At 39.2% G+C, this 27,835-nt stretch overlaps 1 protein-coding gene across 1 annotated transcript in view; it reads right to left on the reverse strand.

Moving 5' to 3' along the window:
• Positions 1 to 1,546: 1,546 nt before the first annotated feature.
• The window catches only part of VWDE (von Willebrand factor D and EGF domains), an 84,200-nt gene continuing 57,911 nt past the window's right edge, over positions 1,547 to 27,835 (reverse strand). Inside the window, 12 exon segments of the mRNA XM_088831646.1 lie at positions 1,547 to 1,719; positions 2,993 to 3,088; positions 3,892 to 3,987; positions 6,340 to 6,435; positions 6,517 to 6,609; positions 7,961 to 8,150; positions 8,153 to 8,528; positions 16,626 to 16,807; positions 23,541 to 23,571; positions 25,028 to 25,146; positions 27,373 to 27,477; positions 27,602 to 27,757. Of these exon segments, the coding sequence (XP_088687772.1) occupies positions 1,547 to 1,719; positions 2,993 to 3,088; positions 3,892 to 3,987; positions 6,340 to 6,435; positions 6,517 to 6,609; positions 7,961 to 8,150; positions 8,153 to 8,528; positions 16,626 to 16,807; positions 23,541 to 23,571; positions 25,028 to 25,146; positions 27,373 to 27,477; positions 27,602 to 27,757 (1,713 nt within the window).

The raw sequence follows: 27,835 nt of genomic DNA on the forward strand, positions 1-27,835 counted from the left end.
CTCTATTCCTCTATTCAGTGTAACCACCAACACAAACTTACATAGTGTTTTCTACATACCAGGCACTGTTCTAGGTGCTTCATATTTTAACATATTTAATCCTATGACAACCCCATATAAGCTCCATATTACAGATGAAAACAATTAAGGCTCAGGGTGGGGGCCTTACCCTGCCCATAACCTTGTGGCAAACAAGTGGCAGGGATGTAGGAAGTACACCTGGCTGTTAGGCAGCAGGTTATGAAATCTCTCAAAGCTGTTCATCAAACTACCCTCTTTAGCACCTTCCTTCCCCATTTCCTCTTTCTCCGTGTCTTCTTTCTAGCCAGTAATTCTTTGTCTCTTTCATTGAAATTCTAGCAATCCATAAGAGCTTGGGAGAGCAGGTTACAATAAAGCAGGACATGTGGTCCTTGAGCTAACTCTTTTTGTTTCATTTGCCCCATGACCTCATGTTTTTCTTTTTCTTAATATGGTTCCAGACGGATCTCAGAAACATAAATGGGGATGATGATCTGCTAGTAATCATATGAGGAAGGATTCGGATAGTAAAGAAATACATAAAAATAGAACATAGAGAAGTAGTTTAGTATGTCAAAGTGGACTTGAAAGATTTTGAGGTCATAGGGTTTTCTGTGCCATAAAAAAATCTCAAATAAAATAAAGTATATTCAGACTGCCATCAAATCCAGGAAACTCAAACTTTTGTATTAAAGTATTTATTTTTCTCAATAATAGCTGATCAAATACTCAGTAACTTTTGTTTTGTAGTTTTCAAACCATAATACTATTATGATCTTGTTTTTCTCAAAACGGAGATCGTATCCTTCCATGAGGAACACCAGTGCTAGGATAAAGATACATACACACATATTCACTGTGCACCAAGCCAGGCTGATTCAGTATCAGGAATAAAATTCCTTATCATGTTTCAAAATATACTGCAGAGTACTTTGATATTCAAGACCCACTCTATATTTGTATACACTCAAAACTACTAAGATGCAGAAAACAGATTTAAAATTTCATTTACTGATATTATTTCATGCCTATGTACTCAACTTAGGTCATGCCCATTATTCTGAAAAAAACAAAAACAGCTTATAGTATTTACTCTATGCGTGAAAGTGTTAAGATCATAGGCCATAAATGGGGGAAATAGTACATCTTTATGTCTCATATTACTGGGTACACTGCTGTGTGTAGCTGGCTCTTCATAGGTGTTTAATGAAACTAACGTCAAGAGAGATCATGAGATAAAATTAGTAGTAGACATTAGATTAACTATAAATAAAACATTTTTGCTGAGAAGGCAACAAAAGTGACACCACTGCACACGGAAGACTGCAAGAGAGCTTTGCTTATTTGTTTCACACCTTGGTCCTACAAGTGCGCCAAGGTTGTGAGCCTAACATAAGTTGAATAAGTAAACATTTTACATAGTAACTCATATATTTCTATGAACTGATAATTTGGTGGCCAAAACTGCAATGTCACAAGAAATAGAGAAGATAAATAAATAACGTCATCCCTTTTGAAAATTGTCTTATGTTTGTTTACTCGGAGCTCTGTTTGTGTCTAACTTTTCCTTTGCCTTTTTATTTACAAAGAAAGAATAATTACCACTCTGACACTATGTACCAAAGAATCCATTTGGACAGACGCAAGTGTCTGGCTTATTACAGGAACCACCATTGAGGCAAACAGGGTCACACAAAGCTGGTATACAGCAGGAGGGAGAAAGACCATAAAAGTTTTATTATTTAAAAAATGGAAGCTGCCCTCATGTACAGAATGGTGCATAATGAAATATTTTATTTTTACTGCCATTTAAACCCATAACCTATAATTAATTAGACTTTTCCAAACATAAGAGGAGAGGAATAACCAGATAATAGCTTTGAAAGTTTGTTCATTAAGTTAACAAATATTACCAAGCTAAGAATGTGGAGGCTATTATTAGAATTCAGAATGCCCTTGGTAAGCATTGTTGGTAAAACAATTGAAGTTAGGAGAAAGCAATTCAACAGCAAAAGCAGGATAGTCAGTAATCTGCTCAAATACATTCAGTCATGACTTTAAGTCATCTTCCCAATTCAAATAGGAACACTGCACTGAAGTCCTAGCACACTCAAAAGTATGCTTTGTTTTTGCTTCTTTCCCTCTGTTCCACTTTGAAAGTCACCGCAAATTCCATTTTTAATCCAGATTTTGCCAATTCTTCAAAGTTTACACAATTTTATTCTTAACTGCACCTGTCAGAATGCATTTCTCTTTCCTCTGCTTCCAAAAAGCTAAACATTTATTATATTACTTGTTGCCCAACTTGTATCATAGTGCTTTTTATAATTATAATCTGTATCTCCTTCACTAATGATATGCTACTTGTAATGGGAAAAAAATCAAACTGATCTTTATTTCCCTTTGCATCATGCTTCACACGTAGTTGTCAAGCTATAAACACCTGAATTAAATTTATGTTGAGAAAAAGGCCTTAGATCACAATGGATTAAACATAGAAAATGTCAAACACCACTGCCATGGAATTAAGCCTGATACTATGATTAATAAATAGAATAACATCATCATGTCCAGTTAACTCAGAATTGCTTGACTATTTAATGAAACAGAATGTCTGCATTGTGATTAAAAAAAAAGACTTCAAAGAGATCTGAATATGAAACACAAATATGTTTCTCTCCATCATAAGGCAAGAGTATGAGGGAAAAATAAAAGCCAAAATAGAAAGTATTGGTTGGGTTGGATAAGAGTAAAGCTGCAATACATTCTGTAGTTGAATAAAAGATAACGAATGAAGATGAGAGACAGGGTTTTAAAAATCTATCTGAAATAAAAACTCTATACCAATCTCATCTGGTTAGTTTTATGTTTTGCAAGTCCTTATCCTGAAGCCATTGATGCACCTTAAACCACTGGTGCACCTTAAATTTCTTTCAACTGACATATTTATTGAAAATATTTCTGATTTTACCTGTGCTACAGGTAGGTCCATAGCAGCCAGGCTTACACTCATAGACATCTGGTTTAAGACATTTGCCTCCATTTTCACAGTGCCTGTTACAGACAACTAAGATCATAGGATAAATTAAAAGAAAGGTAAGTTAGACTCGGTACTGGTCATATTATTGGCTATGACTTAGTTGCTCATAACTGCCAATCACATTGTCTAATGAATAAGATTAAAGAGAAAGATAAAAAACTATTTTTTGGCTTTAAATAGTTTGCAGTTTTCGTATTCAGTTATCTTGATTGTTTGCTGTTGTTAATAGAGATGGGGAAAGTAGAAAATCACTGAGATGAACAGTAAGCAAGAGTTGACTGTGAAAACTCTTACTAATGAAAGTAATCATAGACATAGATTAAATGAGATAAATTTGTATATAAGCCAAGAAATTAGAGGGGCTTCCCAGGTGGCACAAGTGGTAAAGAACACAACCACCAATGCAGGAGATGAAAGAGACGTGCGTTCAATCCCTGGGCTGGGAAGATCCCCTGGAGAAGGAAATGGAAACCTACTCCAGTATTCTTCCCTGGAGAATCCCATAGACAGAGGAGCCTGGCAGGCTACAGATCATGTCGCAAAGAGTCGGACATGACTGAGTGACTGCACAGACAACAAATTAGAATTCTTGTTATCTCAAAGTAATGGCCATGGACAGAGTCCAGAAAAGAGTTGTTTCTAAGAACAAGCTTCTTTATCTTACTTACTATTGGCACCCAGTGCTCCCAGGGGTGTACAGAATGGTTATCATCATAGCAAATCATGAAGGCATATATTTTGCATAGGGTTTGGGTTTATCTCAGCATTAGAGCAATTAACTCTTCAAGGAGCAATTTCATCATATTAGACTGCAAGAGAGCTTTGCTTACTTGTTTCACACTGTATTTCTACAAAACCATAAGGGCAAATGCAGAGGTTTCCAGCTAAGCAGGTGCCATCATGTTGACAAGGTGGTCTACAGCCTTCTACAAACACAGATTGTGTTAAATCAGCTCCTAATTTGGAAAAAGTCAGTTTATGTTTATGAAGCATCAGTTCAGTTCAGTCGCTTAGTCGTGTCAGACTCTTTGCGACTCCATGAATCACAGCACGCCAGGCCTCCGTGTCCATCACCAACTCCCGGAGTTCACTCAAACTCATGTCGATCGAGTCAGTGATGCCATCCAGCCATCGCATTCTCTGTCGTCCACTTCTCCTCCTGCCCCCAATCCCTCCCCGCATCAGAGTCTTTTCCAGTGAGTCAGCTCATCACAGGAGGTGGCCTAAGTATTGGAGTTTCAGCTTTAGCATCAGTCCTTCCAATGAACACCCAGCATTGATCTCCTCTAGAATGGACTGGTTGGATCTCCTTGCAGTCCAAGGGACTCTCAAGAGTCTTCTCCAGCACCACAGTTCAAAAGCATCAATTCTTCGACGATCAGCTTTCTTCACAGTCCAACTCTCACATCCATACATTATCACTGGAAAAACCATAGCCTTCACTCGACGGACCTTGGTTGGCAAAGTAATGTCTCTGCTTTTTAATATGCTATCTAGGTTGGTCATAACTTTCCTTCCAAGGAGTAAGCATCTTTTAATTTCATGGCTGCAATAAGCATCCACAGTGATTTTGGAGCCCAAAAAAATAAAGTCTGACACTGTTTCCACTGTCTCCCCATCTATTTCCCATGAAGTGATGGGACCAGATGCCATGATCTTTGTTTTCTGAATGTTGCGCTTCAAGCCAAACTTTTTCACTCTCCTCTTTCACTTTCATCAAGAGGTTTTTGAGTTCCTCTTCACTTTCTGCCATAAGGGTGATGTCATCTGCATATTTGAGGTTATTGATATTTCTCCTGGCAATCTTGATTCCAGCTTGTGCTTCTTCCAGACCAGAGTTCCTCATGATGTACTCTGCATAGAAGTTAAATAAGCAGGGTGACAATATACAACCTTGACGTACTCCTTTTCCAGTCGGAGTACCATGTCCAGTCGGTTGTTCCATGTCAAGTTCTAACTGTTGCTTCCTGACCTGCATACAGGTTTCTCAAGAGGCAGGTCAGGTAGTCTGGTATTCCCATCTCTTTCAGAATTTTCCACAGTTTATTGTGATCCACACAGTCAAAGGCCTTGGCATAGTCAATGAAGCAGAAATAGATGTTTTTCTGGAACTCTCTTGCTTTTTCCATGATCCAGTGGATGTTGGCAATTTGATCTCTGGTGCCTCTGCCTTTTCTAAAACCTGCTTGAACATCTGGAAGTTCACGGTTCATGTATTGCTGAAGCCTGGCTTGGAGAATTTTGAGCATGACTTTACTAGCGTGTGAGATGAGTGCAATTGTGCGGTAGTTTGAGCATTCTTTGGCATTTCCTTTCTTTGGGATTGGAAGCATAATCAGGATAAAATCTTCTGCAATGAGCAATTTACAGTAAACTTAGTTCTATTTTAGCATGAAATCTAGTTCTGTGGGATTGACTATGAGGTCACACTCTGTAGACACCTATAAATCATCATCATGTTTTGGTTTATAAAACTTTTGGTTAACTAGATGGAAATACACAATGTAAGGTTTCTTCTAAAAAGTGAGACTTGGAGTTACACATTCTTGCCCTACAAAGAGAACACGTCTATATTTCTATAATTATTTTCATATGCTATTCATACTGTTTCTGTTAGTTCACTTTATGTTTATTATAATTTGTTAATTTGTGCCTTGCCTTGTCATGAAAACACAACATGGCTCTCAGTTTATTAATAATTATATAGGTACAATCCACTAAGATGTATTCTTTAAAAATATTACTTAAAAAATAACAACTTTTTCTCTTTAAAGTATTATCTATTTTAGGAATGCCATTTCTAAACTCTCCATTTAAGATTTCAACAAAGGCAATGAAATTATATGGCTATAAACATGTTTTTAAAAATGATTTTTTAGGTTTCTTTTTATTACCTGATACCTTTTAATTATTTGATAATAGCAGTTCCTTGGACCCATGTTTGAGAACTTATTCAATAGGAAGATATCTTTTTTTGAAGCTAATATATTTATAGGGATATGGTTCCATATAACTAAATATCAAAAAAATATTTCTGCAGATACTTTTACCAAAGATGTATGAGCTATTGCTTTTTGGCTCTCTGATTTGGCAAATTTAAATTTTTTTAAATCTTCAATAAACTATTTTTAATAAACATTAACAAAACTTAGCCTCCCTCACCAGCATTAAAACATATATATTAATATGTACACAGTAAAACTGAATTACCTTTAAAACATTTTTAAAAGATTGCATTATTTTGGTTTTATTATTTGATTTTTAATTTGAATTATCACCTTCATCACAGGTTGCTCCGCCATGTCCTATGGGACATTCACAAATGTTAGGCTTAATACATTTTCCATGGTTTTTGCAGTCAGGATGACATACAGCTGTAAAAAATAAAGCTCATGGCTTAGAAATATTAATTATCAATTAAATTCATTATGCAAATTAATAAGAGCTATACTTGCCTTGGCAGTCAGAACCGGTGTAACCAGGTTTACATTTGCATATGTTTGGGGCAACACACTCTCTTTTTCTTCTACAAGGATGTTTACAAATGGCTGAAAAAATCAAGGCAAAAAGGCTAAATTGTAGATACAGTGTATACACATTGCTTATAGACTTAATTATACAATAAAAGTAAAATTCTCTGAAATTGAAAAATTTGAAATTGCTATTAAACAATAATGACTGCATACATTCACAAAATTATTTTTCCCCTTATATTTGTTTTACTAGCAGGATGACTGAGGTAAATGATTAATAGGGTAAGAAAAACATACCATATGAGGAAATTAGTCCCATAGAAAATCTGCTGTTGGACATGGCTGCTAACCATAAAAGGGATTACAGTCTTTCAGAGAGCAGTTTAGTTTCAGATACTAATTAGCTAAATGTTAAATGCTGGTGAATGTCAGGGAGAATCAGAATGTCAAAGAGCAAAATGCCAGGAACACATCATAAGCTTATTATATGTTCTTATTTCTTAAGCTTCTCTGATAGACTTTATTAGGAATTTAACACTTTTTGAAGTAACTGAAATGATTGAGGTTGTTTTATTTGCTAATAAAAAGGAGTTTTATGTTATAAACATGTAAGAATTGAAGGTTATTATCATTATTCCTACAGAAAAAGAAAAAAATGAAGTTCCTCAAGGTAACTCAGAACAAAGGAACACTTTAACAGCTCTGTTGCTTAAGCTGGTCTCAAACAAATCAAAACACACAAAAAAACAAAATAATATGAACACTAAAAATTAACTTCTAAGCCAGAAATTTTATTTGTATCAAAGAAAACTATGCTGATGATTGTGAAAAGAAGTAAACAATCCTTTCAAAATTAAAGTGATGCCTAACTTGTTTTATTCTTAGGAGCTGGAGGAATTACAGAGAAACTTAATTTATACAAATAAATATGCAGGATTAGTCCTTTAAAGGCTAAATACCCTCAGTGAGCTGAAAGGAACCCAGACCACAGTGTTAATCATACCATTATTTTATATCTAGCTGCTTACTGCCAGGAATGTCAGTTGGCCCTGTAAGGTTGTGCTTTCTTTTCTGTATAATGGGAAAAATAATACCTAGTACATGGAGTCCTTGTGGATTATATGACATAATTGAAACAAATGTTTCCAAAGGCCCTAGAACAAGTAGGTACTTAATTCATATATTTGAAGTGTGTTGTACAGTTATAATGTTTTTTAATATCAACATTATTAAAAATTTGACAAACACTTGTGTTAATTTTTTTGAAATGTGAAGAGAATATACCCAAATAATAAATAAAATAAATAGAAGTTAGTGAACTAAATGGAGTAAACAAAATTTAATATAAAGAAAGGTGTGTCTTCTTCAGCACTTAAAACTGAACTAGATAGTTTTCTTTGTGACATTTGAAGAGTTGTCACACTACCTCTGCAATTGATACCATCTCCGTAATATCCAAAGGGGCAGAGTCCACAATGGAAGAGACCATCTATGGTTGGCACACAGGAAACACCAAGAAAGCAAGGGGATACAGCACAACTTGATCTTTTGGTCAATCCAGGCTTTTCTGGCAAAACAGTGATGGCTCTAGTAAGTGATGATGTAAACCCATCCTTTCATACTGTGTGTAACCTTGGACAGACCTGTTAGTTTGAGAATTACACTCTCCTGCCTCTGTTTGGATGAGACTCTGGGTAACATCCTTTACTTCACTATGAGAATTGTTCAGGTTAATGCTTAAAGAACCATGGTTGTTTGTAGGAACTGCCAACTCCTCCAGACTGAGGTTTGCACTAGGGGTATGAGCCACATGTTCAAAATCTGGTATCTGATGGGAAATAGCCTTCTTTGGATGATTAATTGAGTTGTAACTTATTTTAAACAAGAAGCGTGAGCTGTTGTTGGTTGCAGCCAAGAACATTTTTGTAGTTGCAGGACTGTGGATTGAGTTTGCACCAAGTAGTGAATATTCCGGAGAAGGCAATGGCAAGCCACTTCAGTACTCTTGCCTAGAAAATCCCATAGATGGAGGAGCCTGGTAGGCTGCAGTCCGTGGGGTCGCTAAGGGTCGGACAGAACTGAGCGACTTCACTTTCACTTTTCACTTTCACACATTGGAGAAGGAAATGGTAACCCACTCCAGTGTTCTTGCCTGGAGAATCCTAGGGACGGGGGAGCCTGGTGGGCTTCCGTCTAAGGGGTCACACAGATCGGACACGACTGAAGTGACTCAGCAGCAGCAGCAGCAGCATTGAATGTTCTGTTGACAGTTGCTGCAAATTTATGGCTAAACAACCAAAAAAGAAAAATGTTAGTCACAGTTAGCATAATATTTATTAATGTTCTGCTCTACCTACAGAGGGCTTCTCTGGTGGCTCAGACAGGAAAGAATCTGCCTGCAGTGCAGGAGACCTGGGTTTAATCCCTGGGTGTGGACGATCCCCTGGAGAACAGAATGGCTACCCACTCCAGTTTTTTTGCCTAGAGAATTCCACGGACAGAGGAACCTGGCCTGCTACAGCCCATGGGGATGCAAAGGGTTGAACACAACAGAGTGACTAACACTTTCTGTAGTATTTAACATTACATAATTCATTCTTTCATTTGAAGTCTATTACATGTACATCACTCATTATTCAGTTCAGTTCAGTTCACTTCAGTCGCTCAGTCGTGTCCGACTCTTTGCGACCCCATGAATCACAGCACGCCAGGCCTCCCTGTCCATCACCAACTCCCGGAGTTCACTCAAACTCATGTCCATCAAGTCGGTGATGCCATCCAGCCATCTCATTCTCTGTCGTCCCCTTCTCCTCCCACCCCCAATCCTTCCCAGCATCAGAGTCTTTTCCAGTGAGTCAACTCGTAAGAATAGCAAGGAGAGATAAGAAAGCCTTCCTCAGCGATCAATGCAAAGAAATAGAGGAAAACAACAGAGTGAGAAAGACAAGAGATCTCTTCAAGAAAATTAGAGATTCCAAGGGAACATTTCATGCAAAGATGGGCTCGATAAAGGACAGAAATGGTATGGACCTAACAGAAGCAGAAGATATTAAGAAGAGGTGGCAAGAATACACAAAAGAACTGGACAAAAAAGATCTTCACGACCAAGATAATCACGATAACTTGATCACTGACCTAGAGCCAGACATCTTAGAATGTGAAGTCAAGTGGCCCTTAGAAGCATCACTATGAACAAAGCTAGTGGAGGTGATGGAATTCCAGTGGAGCTATTTCAAATCCTGAAAGATGATGCTGTGAAAGTGCTATACTCAATATGTCAGCAAATTTGGAAAACTCAGCAGTGGCCACAGGACTGGAAAAGTTCAGTCTTCATTCCAATCCCAAAGAAAGGCAATGCCAAAGAATGCTCAAACTACCGCACAATTGCACTCATCTCACACGCTAGTAAAGTCATGCTCAAAATTCTCCAAGCCAGGCTTCAGCAATATTTGAACCATACTGTGGAAAATTCTGAAAGAGATGGGAATCCCAGACCACCTGACCTGACTCTTGAGAAACCTGTATGCAGGTCAGGAAGCAACAGTCAGAACTGGACATGGAACAACAGACTGGTTCCAAATAGGAAAAGGAGTGCGTCAAGGCTGTATATTGTCACCTTGCTTATTTAAGTTATATGCAGAGTACATCATGAGGAACGCTGGTCTGGAAGAAGCACAAGCCGGAATCAAGATTGCTGGGAGAAATATCAATAATCTCAGATATGCTGATGACACTACCCTTATGTCAGAAAGTGAAGAGGAACTCAAAAGCCTCTTGATGAAAGTGAAAGAGGAGAGTGAAAAGGTTGGCTTGAAGCTCAATATTCAGAAAACAAAGATCATGGCATCTGGTCCCATCACTTCATGGGAAATAGATGGAAAAACAGTGGAAACAGTGTCAGACTTTATTTTTTTGGGCTCCAAAATCACTGCAGATGCTGATTGCAGCCATGAAACTAAAAGACGCTTACTCCTTGGAAGGAAAGTTATGACCACCATAGATAGCATATTAAAAAGCAGAGACATTACTTTGACAACCAAGGTCCATCTAGTCAAGGCTATGGTTTTTCCCGTGGTCATGTATGGATGTGAGAGTTGGACTGTGAAGAAAGCTGATCGTCGAAGAATTGATGCTTTTGAACTGTGGTGTTGGAGAAGACTCTTGAGAGTCCCTTGTACTGCAAGGAGATCCACCCAGTCCATTCTAAGGGAGATCAATCCTGGGTGTTCATTGGAAGGACTGATGCTAAAGCTGAAACTGCAATACTTTGGCCACCTCATGCGACGAGTTAACTCACTGGAAAAGACTCTGATGCTGGGAAAGGTTGGGGGCGGGAGGAAAAGGGGACGACCGAGAATGAGATGGCTGGATGGCATCACCGACTCTGTGGACATGAGTTTGAGTGAACTCCGTGAGTTGGTGATGGACAGGGAGGCCTGGCGTGCTGTGATTCATGGGGTCGCAGAAAGTCGGACACGACTGAGCAATTGAACTGAACTGAACTGAACTCCCAGATGTTCAAGCAGGTTTTAGAAAAGGCAGAGGAACCAGAGATCAAATTGCCAACACCTGCTGGATCATGGAAAAAGCAAGAGAGTTCCAGAAAAACATCTATTTCTGCTTCATTGACTATGCCAAAGCCTTTGATTGTGTGGATCACAATAAAGTGTGGAACATTCTGAAAGAGATGGGAATACCACACCACCTGACCTCCCTCTTGAGAAACCTGTATGCAGGTCAGGAAGCAACAGTCATAACTGGACATGGAACAACAGACTGGTTCCAAATAGGAAAAGGAGTACATCAAGTTTGTATATTGTCACCCTGTTTATTTAACTTCTATGCAGAGTACATCATGAGGAACGCTGGGCTGGAAGAAGCACAAGCTGGAATCAAGATTGCCAGGAGAAATATCAATAACCTCAGATATGCAGATGACACCACCCTTATGGAAGAAATTGAAGATGAACTCAAAAGCCTCTTGATGAAAGTGAAAGAGGAGAGTGAAAAGGTTGGCTTGAAGCTCAACATTCAGAAAACAAAGATCATGGCATCTGGTCCCATCACTTCATGGGAAATAGATGGAAAAACAGTGGAAACAGTGTCAGACTTTATTTTGGGGGGGCTCCAAAATCACTCATTATTAGTGAAATGTAAATTGGTCAGAATGGCCATCATCAAAAAGTCTGCAAACAATAAATGCTGGAGAGGGTGCAGAGAAAAGAGAACACTCTTGCACTGCTAGTGGAAACGTATACTGATACAGCCACTATGGAAGACAGTATCAAGACTCCTTAAAAAGCTAGGAATAAAAACCACCATGCTGCTGCTGCTGCTGCTGCTAAGTCACTTCAGTCGTGTCCGACTCTGTGCGACCCCATAGACGGAAGCCCACCAGGCTCCCCCATCCCTGGGATTCTCCAGGCAAGAACACTGGAGTGGGTTGCCATTTCCTTCTCCAATGTGTGAAAGTGAAAAGTGAAAGTGAAGTCGGTCAGTCGTGTCCGACCCTTAGCGACCCCATGGACTGCAGCCCACCAGGCTCCTCCATCCATGGGATTTTCTAGGCAAGAGTACTGGAGTGGATTGCCATTGCCTTCCTCAAAAACTACCATATGACCCAGCAATCCCATGCCTAGGCATATACCCTGAGGAAATCAAAACTGAAAAAGACATATGTACTCCTATGTTCACTGCAGCACTGTTTACAATAACTAGAACATGGAAGCTACCTAGATGTCCATCAACAGATGAATGGATAAAGAAGCTGTGTTACATACTGTATTCAATGGAAAACTAGTCAGTGATAAAAAGGAATGCATTTGAATCTGTTCTAATGAGGTGGACAAAACTAGTGCCTATTATACAGAGTGAAGTAAGTCAGGAAAAGAAATATAAATATATACTGACACATATATATGGAATCTGAAGAGATGGCACTGATGAATTTATTTTCAAGGCAGCAATGGATAAACAGACATAGAGAACAGACCTATGGACATGGTGGGAGGAGAGGAGGGAGAAGGGGAGATGTATGGAGACAGTAACATAGAAATTTACAATACCATATGTAAAATAGATAGCCAATGTTAATTCGCTGTGTGACTCAGGGAACTCAAACTGGGGCTATGCGACAGGCTGAAGGGTGGGATAGGGAGGGATTTGGGAGAGAGGTCTTGGAGGGAGGGGACATGAGTGTACCTGTGGCTGATTCTTGTTGATATATGACAGAAAACCACAAAATTCTGTAAAGCAATTATCCTTCAATTTAAAAAAAATTTTAAGTCTATTACATGTATAAATGCTATTCTAGGAGTCTTGCAGCATTAAAAAGTCAACACATGATTCCTGCCTTCTGAGAACTTGTAATATATTTAGATACACAAGATAACAGAATATAAAGCAGTATAGAAGAATTTTTATAAAACTTTAATATTTCTGCATAAAACGACAATATAGATAAAGTAGGCCATAGAGACAAAAAAGATAATTTCAAGTACACATTATATAAAGGATCAGTGGCCAGAATAAACTCTTACAAAACAACAAAAAGGCAAAGCAAAGTTATAAACAGATAAACAACAGAAAAGCAAATTTCAATGATTATTTGAAAAAAATAATTTGATGACTTTTGGCAAGTTTCATCCAGAAACAAACAATGGAAAGATAAACTCAACAACTCTGTAGATAAGAAAACAGAAAAGATATATACATGAAAATAATTTTAAGTTTTATAATAATACATATAATTTTAAACTAAGAATTTGAAATCTCTTTTTTTTTAATTTTTTTATTTTTTCAAAAACAATTTTAGGAATCTTTACTTAAAAACAACCTTAGCTTAAAATGGAATAACTTTGGTTTTACGAGCAGCAAGCAAAGTACAGAAGCAAAAATGCATTACAGGAGCATTAAGTTCTACATTAGGTCACAGTGTCTAATCTGAAATCACACCCATAATATCATTTTTCAGGATATCTGGGAAATAGTTATTTCCCAGGATGTCTGAACCATAGCTACTCTATTTTGACTTTTAATTGTAAAAAAAAAAAAATTTTTTTTTAATAGCCAAAGCAGATTTCACCATTAATGACGTCAGTGTTTTTCTAGGTAAGAGAAGATGCAAGAATTGGAACTCATAAAACCTTTTTCTGAAAAGATCTAACTATCTGAAGGCCTGTTCTGCCAGTTTGTTTTTTTTTTTTTTTTTCAGAGCACAGAGTGCCTCATTCCCGATTTTCACCCTGAACTTCTTTCAGGGGGTGTTGAAGGTCAGCAGCTTGCAATGGTCATGCCGTAATCTTTGTAGAGGCAGCTGGCAAGTACCAACTTCCAGTCAGCAGGGTCCCTTCATAGCCACATATCTGACCATGTGACACCATTTCATGGCCATTGTGTCCCACGGTGCTGGGAAGGCTCATTCCCAGGTCTAGGGAAGTGATGGGCCACTCAGTGTGCTAAAATTGGACCAGGCCTTGCAAGTAGCAAAAGTCTCAATGAGTTTTTGCAAAATATAAATGATTAAATTGACTGAAGAAGAGACAGCGTAGATGACAGGAAAATTAGATTGAAAGAAATAGAAAAACAATCTAAAATAACCTCCTAAAATGATGTCAGGACAGCTGATCTCATGGAAAAAAAATTTTATGAAATTTCAAGGAAAGACTATTTTGCAAAACTGTTGCACCATGCACAAAGAGATGAAACATCGACATTTTATCAGAGTGGCACAATCTTATAGTCAGCATTATTTTTGGAAATACACAAAAATTTAAATGAAATACTATTATTTTATTTAAGATAAATCAAATGCAGCTGTGTAGTTATAGATTATCACATCAGGATGAAATAGACTTGTATTTCAGCTAACATGATTGTATTAAGATATAAGTGAAAAAATTAATATAATGTTAAAAAGTAATTTGATACATCCATTTTTTTGTTTAAAAACAATTAGTCTGAAAGTGCTTCCCTGGTGGCTCAGTGATAAAAAATCAGCCTGCCAATGCAGGAAACATGGGTTCAATCCCTGTGCCGGGAAGATCCCACACGCCATGGAGTAACTAAGCCTATACACCACAAATATTGAGCCTGTGCTCTAAAGCCCAAGAACCACAACTACTGAGACCACACACCACAACTGCTGAAGGCTGATTGCCCTAGAGACTGTGCTGTGCATCAAGAGAAGACACTAGAGTGAGAAGCCTGGGCACCGTAACTACAACTAGAGCAAAGCCCTCACAGCAGCAAAGACTCAGCACAGCCAAAACTAAATAAATAAAAAAGAAAATTATTAAAACATTCTGAAAAAGTTAATCCAAGGAACAGAAGGTATAGCACATAAAGTTAGTGATGATGAAAAAGCATTTGATAAAATGGAAAACCCACTCCTGACTTAAAACCAGAGAGAATTCTGAGAAAGCAACCAATAAAAGGAAAATTCTAGCAGAAACCTGTAGTGATATCATACTCAGTGGCAAAACGTGGAAGAATTCCCACTAAAACCATTAAGAAACAAAACCATTAAGAAACATTCCTGCAGACTTTGCACCGGAGGTCCCAGCCACTACAATCAGAACATAAATTTGAGAGCTGGAAGAGGGCTGTTAGATTGCTCAAGTTCAAGTTTTGCCTCTGTAATTTAAGAACTCTGTAAACATATTGCTTAACCCATCAATGCCTCTGTTTACTCATTTGTAAAATGGAAATGAGTAACTATATATAGCTATTATGAGAATCAGATGAAATAATGTATTAAAAATATTTGCTTAGTGTTGGCACGTCATAAATTTAGACTAAATCTTAATCTTGCTATAGAAAAGTAAATAGAGACAAACTCACCATTTGCAAAAATATTATGTTTTACCGACAAAATCAAGACAAGAATAAACCATAGAAGAGTGTAAATAGAGCATTAAATAAGGCAAGTGGGTGCATGAATAACCTTAAAATTAGGATAGATTTCCTATGTTGCAGTAATCAACAATACCTTGCAAAATGAACAAATGCAATGATATCTTGGAAAATAAACAGCTGCATCACAGTATCTAAAGCCATCAGTTCAGTTCAGTTCATTTCAGTCTCTCAGTCGTGTCCGACTCTTTGCGACCCCATGAATCACAGCACGCCAGGCCTCTGTGTAAATCACCAACTCCCGGAGTTCACTCAAACTCATGTCCATTGAGTCGGTGATGCCATCCAGCCATCTCATTCTCTGTTGTCCCCTTCTCCTCCCGCCCCCAATCCTTCCCAGCATCAGAGTCTTTTCCCGTGAGTCAACTCATCGAATGAGGTGGCCAAAGTATTGGAGTTTCAGCTTTAGCATCAGTCCTTCCAATGAACACCCAGGACTGATCTCTAGAATGGACTGGTTGGACCTCCTTGCAGTCCAAGGGACTCGCAAGAGTCTCCTCCAACACCACAGTTCAAAAGCATCAATTCTTCGGCGATCAGCTTTCTTCACAGTCCAAATCTCACAGCCATACATGACCACTGGGAACACCATAGCCTTGACTAGACAGACCTTGGTTGGCAAAGTAATGTCTCTGCTTTTTAATATGCTATCTAGGTTGGTCATAACTTTCCTTCCAAGGAATAAGCATCTTTTAATTTCATGGCTGCAATCAGCATCGGCAGTAATTATTGAGCCCCAAAAAATAAAGAAAGGTAATTAGAAACATGCAAGAATAACAGAGTGTTACTGAATAAATTGAGGGTTATAAACAAAGCACTGTGAATAAGAAAATGTCTTATGAAACAGTGAATTTCACATTTGAATAGGGTCTGAGTAGACGATGAATGACCAGGAATTTATAGAATATAAGTTTGGAATGATCACTTCCAACCTTAAGTTTCTCCCAAATCATCTTAAATAATTATATAATTTTTTTCTAATGCAACATGACTCATTTATCTAGAATATAAACCAGAGAATTAAAAAGATTAGCCAGAAAAAGGATAATTTGTAGAATGCATTATATAATCTTGGATGAACTTTTTGAAAATAAAAATTCCTGAGGGGTAAATATGAGAATCTTCTGAAAACAAATGAGACATAATACTTGTCATTAGAGTTTAACTAAAATAATTACTTAATAAAGGCATTTCCATTTGTTGGCTTAACATTCCTCTGTCTCTGATTGGCATATGTACCATCCTCTTCCTCAGTTACACTGTTGTCAGACTTTGTGAGAACCACAGTATGTGCAGTAAATTCATCTAAAAAGCGTGTTTCAACTATAAACGTATACACGAAAAACAGATCAGAGCTAAACTTATAAAACCAAAGCACTATGAATAAGAACATATAAAAAAGTCATGTGCATTGAACTCCTTGAAAATTAAATCAGAGAACTAGCTTAAACATCACCTCTTCAGCAGATGCTTCTCTAAGGGAGTGAATTGTGTTCCCCAAAATTCATTCGTGGAAGCCCTAATCCTGAATGTGGCTGTATTTGGAGATACTTTTAAGGAGGTGAATAAAGTTGAATGAGGTCATAAGGCACTAATCCTATAGGACTGATGTCCTTATAAGAGAAGGAGGCACATGAAGAGTGCACCTGTAGGGTTACAGTGAGAAGGCAGCCATCTGCAAACCAAGGAGAAAAGCCAGAAACCAACCCTGCTGGCAACTTCATCTCAAACTTCCAGTTTAAAATTGTAAGAAAACAGATTTCTGCTGTTTAAGTCACCCAGTCTGTGGTATTCTGTTATGGCAGCAGAGCTAACAGATGTTCCTATGGTCACACTCACTCACTCGATCAATGTAAACCACCTGTATTCTTTCTTAGAACTTTGTTCTTCACACGTATGTGTCTCTTTCCAACACTAGTTAGGAACTTCAAGAATAAGAACTGCACTTTATTTGCTTTTATAGTTATTGCTTTTTGTGTCTACCACAAACTAAGTAAACAACAACCAACAATAAAAGACCAAGTTAGTATTAACAAGCATCTTGTAGTACAGAATGAAGCAGGGCAAAGGTTAAAAGAGTTCTGCCAAGAGAACGCACTGGTCACAGCAAATACCCTCTTCCAACAACACAAGACTCTACACGTGGACATCACCAGATGGTTGACACCAAAATCAGACTGATTATATTCTTTGCAGTCAAAGATGGAGAAGTTCAATACAGTCAGCAAAAACAAGACCGGGAGTGGACTGTGGCTCCGATCATGAACTCCTTATTGCCAAATTCAGACTGAAATTAAAGAAAGTGGAGAAAAAGCACTAGACCATTCAGATATGACCTAAATCAAATCCCTTATGATTATAAAGTGAAAGTGAGAAATAGATTTAAGGGACTAGATCTGATAGATAGAGTGCCTGATGAACTCTGGATGGAGGTTCATGACATTGTACAGCAGACAGGGACCAAGACCATCCCCAAGAAAAAGAAATGCAAAAAAGAAAAATGGCTGTCTGAGGAGGCCTTACAAATAGCTGTGAAAAGAAGAGAAGCGAAAAGCAAAGGAGAAAAGGAAAGATATAAGCATCTGAATGCAGAGTTCCAAAGAATAGCAAGGAGAGATAAGAAAGCCTTCCCAATGATCAATGCAAAGAAATAGAGGAAAACAACAGAATAGAAAAAACAAGAGATCTTTTCAAGAAAAATAAAGATATCAAGGGAATATTTCATACAAAATGAGCTCGATAAAGGACAGAAATGGTATGGACCTAACAGAAGCAGAAGATATTAAGAAGAGGTGGCAAGAATACACAGAAGAACTGTACAAAAAAGAGCTTCACGACCCAGATAATCACGATGGAGTGATCACTCACCTAGAGCCAGACATCTTGCAATGTGAAGTCAAGTGGGCCTTAGAGAGCATCACTACGAACAAAGCTAGTGGAGGTGATGAAATTTTAATTTAGCTATTTCAAATCGTGAAAGAGGATGCTGTGAAAGTTCTGCACTCAATATGCCAGCAAATTTGGAAAACTCAGCAGTGGCCACAGGACTGGAAAAGGTCAGTCTTCATTCCAATCCCAAAGAAAGGCAATGCCAAAGAATGCTCAAACTACCGCATAATTGCACTCATCTCACACGCTAGTAAAGTCATGCTCAAAATTCTCCAAGCCAGGCTTCAGCAATACGGGAACCATGAACTTCCAGAAGTTCAAGCTGATTTAGAAAAGGCAGAGGAACCAGAGATCAAACATCTGCTGGATCATCGAAAAAGCAAAACAGTTCCAGAAAAACATCTATTTCTGATTTATTGACTATTCCAAAGCTTTGACTGTGTGGATCACAACAAACTGTGGAAAATTCTGAAAGAGATAGGAATACCAGACCACCTGAGCTGCCTCTTGAGAAACCTGTATGCAGGTCAGGAAGCAACAGTTAGAACTGGACATGGAACAACAGACTGTTTCCAAATAGGAAAAGGAGTACATCAAGGCTGTATATTGTCACTCTGCTTATTTAGCTTCATCGTAAGAAACGCTGGGCTGGAAGAAGCACATCTGGAATCAAGATTGCCGGGAGAAATATCAATAACATCAGATATGCAGATGACACCACCCTTATGGCAGAAAGTGAAGAAGAACTAAAGAGCCTTTTGATGAAAGTGAAAGAGGAGAGTGAAAAATTTGGCTTAAAGCTCAACATTCAGAAAACAAAGATCACAGCATCCGGTCCCATCACGTCATGGCAAATAGATGGGGAAACAGTGGCTGACTTTATTTTTGGGGGCTCCAAAATCACTGCAGGTGGTGATTGCAGCCATGAAATGAAAAGGCACTTACGCCTTGGAAGGAAAGTTATGAACAACCTAGACAGCATATTAAAAAGCAGAGACATTCCTTTGTCAACAAAGGTCTGTCTAGTCAAGGCTATGTTTTTACCAGTAGTTATAAACGGATGGGAGAGTTGTATATAAACAAGCTGAGCACTGAAGAATTGATGCTTTTGAACTGTGGTGTTGGAGAGGACTCTTGAGAGTCCCTTGGACTGCAAGGAGATCCAACCAGTCCATCCTAAAGGAGATCAGTCCTGGGTGTTCATTAGAAGGACTGATGTTGAAGCTGAAACTCCAATATTTTGGCCACCTGATGGGAAGAGCTGTCTCATTTGCAAAGACCCTGATGCTGGGAAAGATTGAAGGCAGGAGGAGAAGGGGACGTCAGGGGATGAGATGGTTAGATGGCATCACCAATTCAATGGACATGATTTTGGATAAATTCCAGGAGTTGGTGATGGACAGGAAGGCCTGGTGTGCTGTGGTTCATGGGGTCGCAAAGAGTTGGACACGACTGAGCGACTGAACTGAACTGATGAGAGTGTAAAAGCACTTTGATTATAGCATAAATTACACAAATACATTTGCATTGTCCAGATAAGATGCTCTCTTCTTTGGCCTGGAATCACTTCTCCATGTTGACAGTCTCACTTCTTGCTCTTTCAGTACTTCTCCACTGTCTCTTCTTTTCAGCTTTACTTTCTCCCTCACACCTCCTTTTCTTTTTCTCCCATACCTTCAGTAATGGGACTGTTCGTTTGACTCCCCTGAGCTTACCTCTCTGTACTCCCCTCCTCAATTATAGTAATTGGGAAGCATTTAGTCATACAAATTCTCAGCTCCTCAGAGGTCTTTCTAGTGTCCAGGCTCCCACACTGGAATGAAATCTACTAATGGAACATGGCTATGTTGTGGACAGTGTTCCCTTTATGCTCATCAAGTGATTTAAAACATCTTTTTATATTGCCAGAGCAAGAATGCTTCCTTCCTTGCCAACTGGCTTAACAGAACACTGCTTTTTAATTTTACTGGACACACTCTGCTTTCATTGAAAATGCACTGATGAAAGTGACTTTTAGTTTTGACTCCCATTCTGCCCCTGTATATCCTTATAACATTCACTGGTTTTAATTTCCCCACCTTTCAATATGGGGGTTTTGGAACAGATAATTCAATGCCCTTTATATCTTTGAACATTGTGAATTTATGATGAATCAGTCATACCAAAGTCATTAAAAACAGACACCAATTCAGAAGTTACATAGTGTTTGTCTTGTTTCTTGCACTAAATTCTTCCCCACATTTCCATTTCCTTCCCATAATGTCCCAAGTTTTGCACCTGAGCATTGACTCATCTGACATACGGTCCAACACAGCAATGAAATTTGCACCTTCAGTAACGTACATGGTGATATTACAAGCTCAGTTCAGTTCAGTTCAGTCACTCAGTCATGTCCGACTCTTTGCGACCCCATGAATCACAGCACGCCAGGCTTCCCTGTCCATCACCAACTCCCAGAGTTCACTCAAACTCATGTCCATCGAGTCGGTGATGCCATCCAGCCATCTCATTCTCTGAAGTCCCTGTCTCCTCCTGCCCCCAATCCCTCCCAGCATCAGAGTCTTTTCCAGTGAGTCAGTTCTTCGCAGCAGCGTCTCGGCTACACTGGGAATGCTCCCGCTCAAGGCGTGTGTGCTTTCCCTGTTTATGCTGCTTAGGCTTTAGGTTGCTCTGCTGGGAGCTGTCCGCGGCTAGCGCTGGGTTGCATGCACTTCCCAGGTCTGAGCAGCTCAGGTTCAGGTCCTCGGGTACTTGATAAAGGCGCAGACTAGGCTGGGCCTGCGTTTTGTGCCTTCCCAGTCCTAGCAGCTCAGGTGACCAGGCGTTTGGCGAGCGCGGTGTCTGCGACTTATCACCTTCCTGGTCCCTGCCGCTCAGTTTTCTGGGAGTACAACCGGCGCAGTTTCTCAGGCTGATATCAACCGGCCCAAACCGAAGAAGTCCTGTCCAGCAAGGAAGCCTGCCTGCAGTTTGGCACGGGAAGACTCTCTGGGGCCGCTGCTGCGCCCGCCCAGGCGCTGGCTGCCCTCCCCACCTGCGTCGCTCAGCTCAGCACCCGGTTCTGTGGGCGGGGCTGGCGGAGTCCTGGCTTGGGGCTTTTAGCAGGCTTTTACCAGCCCTCTCGCCCTTCAGCTGCAACGTCTGCTCTGGTATCTTAAGTTCGAGCCCTCAGTTTGCCCTGAGGCGCTCAAGCCTGGTTCTCCCTCTAAGCGCCACTGCTGGTGCCTCCCTGCCCAGCCCCCGCCTGCTAGTGAGGGGCGCAGGCATCTGAGCCGCTTCTCCGTTGAGAGTTTCCTCTGGGCACTTAGTCTGTGAGTTTTAATTATTTATGTATTTTGTCTCCCAGTTATGTGGCCATCTGAGGTTCCACTCGCCAGTGTTTCCAGGTGTTTGGAAACTTCTCCCTCTTTTTTTTTTTTTTAAGCCTCCTTTCCAGGGACAGAACTCCATCCTTCCCTCTTTTGTCTCTCTTTTTATCTTTTTATCTATTTCCTACCTCCTTTTCAGAAAAACATCTATTTCTGCTTCATTGACTATGCCAAAGCCTTTGACTGTGTCGATCACAATAAACTGTGGAACATTCTGAAAGAGATGGGAATCCCAGACCACCTGACCTGCCTCTTGAGAAACCTGTATGCAGGTCAGGAAGCAACAGTTAGAACTGGACATGGAACAACAGACTGGTTCCAAATAGGAAAAGGTGTACGTCAAGGTTGTATATTGTCACCCTGCTTATTTAACTTCTATGCAGAGTACATCATGAGGAACGCTGGGCTGGAAGAAGCACAAGCTGGAATCAAGATTGCTGGGAGAAATATCAATAACCTCAGATATGCAGATGACACTACCCTTATGGCAGAAAGTGAAGAGGAACTCAAAAGCCTCTTGATGAAAGTGAAAGAGGAGAGTGAAAAGGTTGGCTTGAAGCTCAACATTCAGAAAACAAAGATCATGGCATCTGGTCCCATCACTTCATGGGAAATAGATGGGAAAACAGTGGAAACAGTGTCAGATTTTATTTTTTTGGGCTCCAAAATCACTGCAGATGCTGATTGCAGCCAGGAAATTAAAAGACGCTTGCTCCTTGGAAGGAAAGTTATGACCAACCTTGATAGTATATTAAAAAGCAGAGACATTACTTTGCCAACCAAGGTCCGTCTAGTCAAGGCAATGGTTTTTCCCGTGGTCATGTATGGATGTGAGAGTTGGACTGGGAAGAAGGCTGATCGCCGAAGAATCGATGCTTTTGAACTGTGCTGTTGGAGAAGACTCTTGAGAGTCCCTTATACTGCAAGGAGATCCAACCAGTTTCTAAAGGAGATCAATCCTGGATGTTCACTGGAGGGACTGATGCAAAAGCTGAAACTGCAATACGTTGGCCACCTCATGCGACGAGTTGACTCACTGGAAAAGACTCTGATGCTGGGAAAGGTTGGGGGCGGGAGGAAAAGGGGACGATGGAGAATGAGATGGCTGGATGGCATCACCGACTCTGTGGACATGAGTTTGAGTGTACTCCGGGAGTTGGTGATGGACAGGGAGGCCTGGCGTGCTGTGATTCATGGGGTCGCGGAGAGTCGGACACGACTAAGCGACTGAACTGAACTGAACTGAACTTCAATGAATATGGGCTGCTTTTCTGAGTGCCTGATGTCCTCTGCCAGTATTCAGAAGTTGTTTTGTGGGATTTACTCAGCACTCAAATGTTCTTTTGTTGATTTTGTGGGGGAGAAAGTGGTCGACCCGTCCTATTCCTCCACCATCTTCATGTGCTCCTCTCTCCCGGTAATCTTGATTCCAGCTGGTGCTTCTTCCAGCCCAGCGTTTCTCATGATGTACTCTGCGTAGAAGTTAAATAAGCAGGGTGACAATATACAACCTTGACATACTCCTTTTCCTATTTGGAACCAGTCTGTTGTTCCATGTCCAGTTCTAACTGTTGCTTCCTGACCTGCATACAGGTTTCTCAAGAGGCAGGTCAGGTGGTCTGGTATTCCCATGTCTTTCAGAATGCTCCACAGTTTATTATGATCGACACAGTCAAAGGCTTTGGCATAGTCAATGAAGCAGAAATAGATGGTTTTCTGGAACTCTCTTGCTTTCTCCGTGATGCAGCGGATGTTGGCAATTTGATCTCTGGTTCCTCTGCCTTTTCTAAAACCTGCTTGAACATCTGGAAGTTCACGGTTCACGTATTGCTGAAGCCTGGCTTGGAGAATTTTGAGCATGACTTTACTAGCATGTGAGATGAGTGCAATTGTGCAGTAGTTTGAGCATTCTTTGGCATTGCCTTTCTTTGGGATTGGAATGAAGACTGACCTTTTCCAGTTCTGTGGCCACTGCTGAGTTTTCCAAATCTGCTGGCATATTTAGTGCAGCACGTTCACAGCATCATCTTTCACGATTTGAAATAGCTCAATTGGAATTCCATCACCTACCACTAGCTTTGTTCATAGTGATGCTCTCTAAGGCCCATTTGACTTCACATTCCAAGATGTCTGGCTCCAGGTGAGTGATCACTCCATTGTGATTATCTGGGTCGTGAAGCTCTTTTTTGTACAGTTCTTCTGTGTATTCTTGCCACCTCTTCTTAATATCTTCTGCTTCTGTTAGGTCCATACCATTTCTGTCCTTTATCGAGCTCATTTTGTATGAAATGTTCCCTTGATATCTTTAATTTTCTTGAAGAGATCTCTTGTTTTTCCTATTCTGTTGTTTTCCTCTATTTCTTTGCATTGATCGTTGGGAAGGCTTTCTTATCTCTCCTTGCTATTCTTTGGAACCCTGCATTCAGATGCTTATATCTTTCCTTTTCTCCTTTGCTTTTCGCTTCTCTTCTTTTCACAGCTATTTGTAAGGCCTCCTCAGACAGCCATTTTTCTTTTTTGCATTTCTTTTTCTTGGGGATGGTCTTGGTCCCTGTCTGCTGTACAATGTCACGAACCTCCGTCCATAGTTCATCAGGCACTCTATCTATCAGATCTAGTCCCTTAAATCTATTTCATACTTCCACTGTATAATCATAAGGGATTTGATTTAGGTCATATCTGAAAGGTCTAATGGTTTTCCCTACTTTCTTCAATTTAAGTGTGAATTTGGCAATAAGGGGTTCATGATCTGAGCCACAGTCTGGCACCGGTGGCACAGACACGAGAGACGCTGGCTCTGGCGGTGCAGATGCGAGATATTACAAAGCACCATGTAAATATAAGGCTTTGTGACTCCTTAGATAAAATTACATGGGACCAGGGAGTAATTATATCTTGTTGCATTTTTTGATGCGTGGCCTTATGAAAAAAGAGAATGTGAGGAACACCTATGTGGAATCATACATGGCTATATTTAAAGAAGTAATGAAATTTTATGGTACATGACTATAATTTGGGTAGATTTTTTAGGTGGAACAAACCATCCAGAAATCATCCATACCCGATATTATGCTCAGAATGTCATAGAATAATAGGTCTGGGTTTGTGTTCTTTATCACATATTAAAATAAAAATCCCATATCTATTGTATTACAATCATAGAGATTATATATAATGAAAACATTTCATCTTATATTTCCTTGTGGCAAAATAAATTATGCAATTAAGAAAAATCCTAAATTACGCAGTGTTCATCTTAAAAAAACATTTATGTAAGTCATGATTTTAAATTGTTTTTAAATATTTGGATTAAAAAGAATAACTTACTTTCTAAAAATGACCATGTAAATTTTGAAATTTTAGGTCTACAAATTGAACAAGGGCTGGTAGAATTTTTATCCCCTTCAATGTAGCAGAATCCATTGATAATGCAAACATTTTCCTAATGGAGATTTTTTAAAAAGGAAAACACCAATCAAGATACAACTAGTTAGTGTTTAGGAAAAAAAATACACAATACATAAAAAGATAGCAGCATATATGTTGATGCTTCCAACAAATGCATTTTATAAGTCTGTATTGATTAGCAAACATTTTTTCACTTTAGAAAACATTTTTTTGTATATTCTGATCATAAATGCATCATATTCTGAACATAAATGCATCTTAGAAAACAAATAATTTCCTCTATGTGTTAATGGAACTGATCAATATGAAAGGAATAGGAAAATACATATAATTGTACCTCTGTGCACAATTGTGACATAATTTATAAATAACATGGAATAAAGCATCACTTTTCTTTCTGTCTTTTTACTGCTAAACTCACACAGGAAGTGTTTTATTTATTCAGTTCAGTTCAGTTCAGTCGCTCAGTCGTATCCAACTCTTTGCGACCCCATAAATCACAGCACGCCAGGCCTTCCTGTCCATCACCAACTCCCAGAGTTCACTCAAACTCATGTCCATCGAGCTGGTGAGCTATCAAGCTATCTCATTCTCTGTCGTCCCCGTCTCCTTCAATTAAAACAGACTCTTTTCCCCTGCATATATAAGAATCAGATTGGTTTATAGTTATCCTCCCTTCCTCCAGGAGCCTACTAGTCCTTTAACATGGCAAGACTAAACCAGATCCATGGCATAGTCATCCATACTTGATAATGGATCAGTTCAGTTCAGTTCAGTTCAGTCACTTAGTCGTGTCCGACTCTTTGCGATCCCATGAATCACAGCACGCCAGGCCTCCCTGTCCATCACCAATTCCCGGAGTGCACTCAAACTCATGTCCATTGAGTCGGTGATGCCATCAAGCCATCTCATTCTTTGTCGTCCCCTTCTCCTCCTGCCCCCAATCCCTCCCAGCATCAGAGTCTTTTCCAGGGAGTCAACTCTTCGCATGAAGTGGCCAAAGTATTGGAGTTTCAGCTTTGGTATCAGTCCTTCCAGTGAACACCCAGGATTGATCTCGTCTAGAATGGACTGGTTGGATCTCCTTGCAGTCCAAGGGACTCTCAAGAGTCTTCTCCATATTACAGAAAATAATGGAGAGAGATGCTGACATGCAAAGAAATAATCGTAAATGTAGAAATCATTTTTAACTTCGGAAGAAGATCAAATTTTGTCCAGGATATATAAACTTTGCTCATTCTACCAAATCTCCTTGACATCACTTGGAGCACTGCACAAAAAGGCGAGCAAAATAGCCGCAAGAGGTTAAAACAATTGTGAATAACAACATTTGAAAAGTAATTATTTCAGGACATATGGAAATGTAATATTTGAAGAGAAATAAAATCAAACAACTTCTCAGAAACAGAAATTTCTTATTGATGTGATCTGATTGTTCATCTCAAGAAAAAAAAATTAAATATCTGAGGAACAGGAGGCAGAGGATGAGATGGTTAAATAGCATCACCAACTCAATGGACATGAATTTGAGCAAACTCTGGGAGACAGTGAAGGACAGGAAAGCCTGGCATGCTGCAGTCTATGGGGGCACAAAGCGTCAGAAATGACTTAGTGACCGAACAACAGATACATAAAAACTATTTTGTATGTGTCTTAGTTCTGAAGAGCCAAGTGATATTACACGCATGGTATCACTTAAATCAGCAACTGACATAGAAAAGAAACCTGTTGCTAAGCCTAGTGGACCGGATATAGGTTAAGAAGGATATGGGTGAGAAGATTCAGCCCAGGCTGTGCTGTTCTGTTATCCCTCAAGTGGTAGATATTTGCATGGCTCAATGAGCGCAGCAGCCACAAGAAACTCCCTTTGAAAGTGTTAGCTTCACTTTTCACAAACTCTGTCTAAATGCATGTCACTTACCCCAAAGATTAAGTAACCATAAGGCACCTTTTTATTGTAAAATCACTATTACTACTTTAAAAATATATGTAGGAAAGAAAATTCAACCTGAACCTCTTGTTTTGATGTTTCAGGAGTAAACAACCTGTCACTTCAAAATTTTTAAGGCAGAAACTCAGCCATTTTAACAGGAGTTATAGGCAGAAGAACAATTTTGATTTAATCTTGCATAAACTTGAGGAAGGCTTTTCTCTATTAGTATTTGTGACATGAAAGTGAAAACCTACATTAATATTCCAGCAGCACAGGAAATGAAAAAACCTATGACGCAAATGTGAAAATAATGGAAAAGTTGCATACCTTTATAGTACACAAGTCCTTTTCATAGAGACCACAAACTTGACAAGCTCCATCATATATGATCATTATTTTGGGGTTACTGAACCTATAACCATCATTAGATACCTGCAAGATATACGTAGCTCTATAATCAGATAATTTGTTCTAAGTGTAGTTTTATAAATTCATTATGAAATTTTAATACATATATATTTTATTTATAAATAGGAAGATATCTTTTCTTTTTTACCTTTATTTGCCACTTCATGATTGGTTTCTCACCCATCATATCTATGGTACTAGACTGCTGAACATCAGCGGGCAACTGACAATCTACAGTCCTGCTATTTTGAAAAACAGTGTATGTGTAGAGGGCTTCTTCAAGGACCCATTTACTGCTATTAAACTGAAAGCATAATGAAAAATCAATTAATCTCTGTTAGATCATGGAAATGCTTTGCCAGTGAGTTACATATAACCAAAA

The sequence above is a fragment of the Moschus berezovskii genome, chromosome 3 (assembly GCF_049115385.1).
Source record: "Moschus berezovskii isolate FMDL1 chromosome 3, NW_MosBer_1.0, whole genome shotgun sequence".
Classification (NCBI taxonomy): domain Eukaryota; kingdom Metazoa; phylum Chordata; class Mammalia; order Artiodactyla; family Moschidae; genus Moschus; species Moschus berezovskii.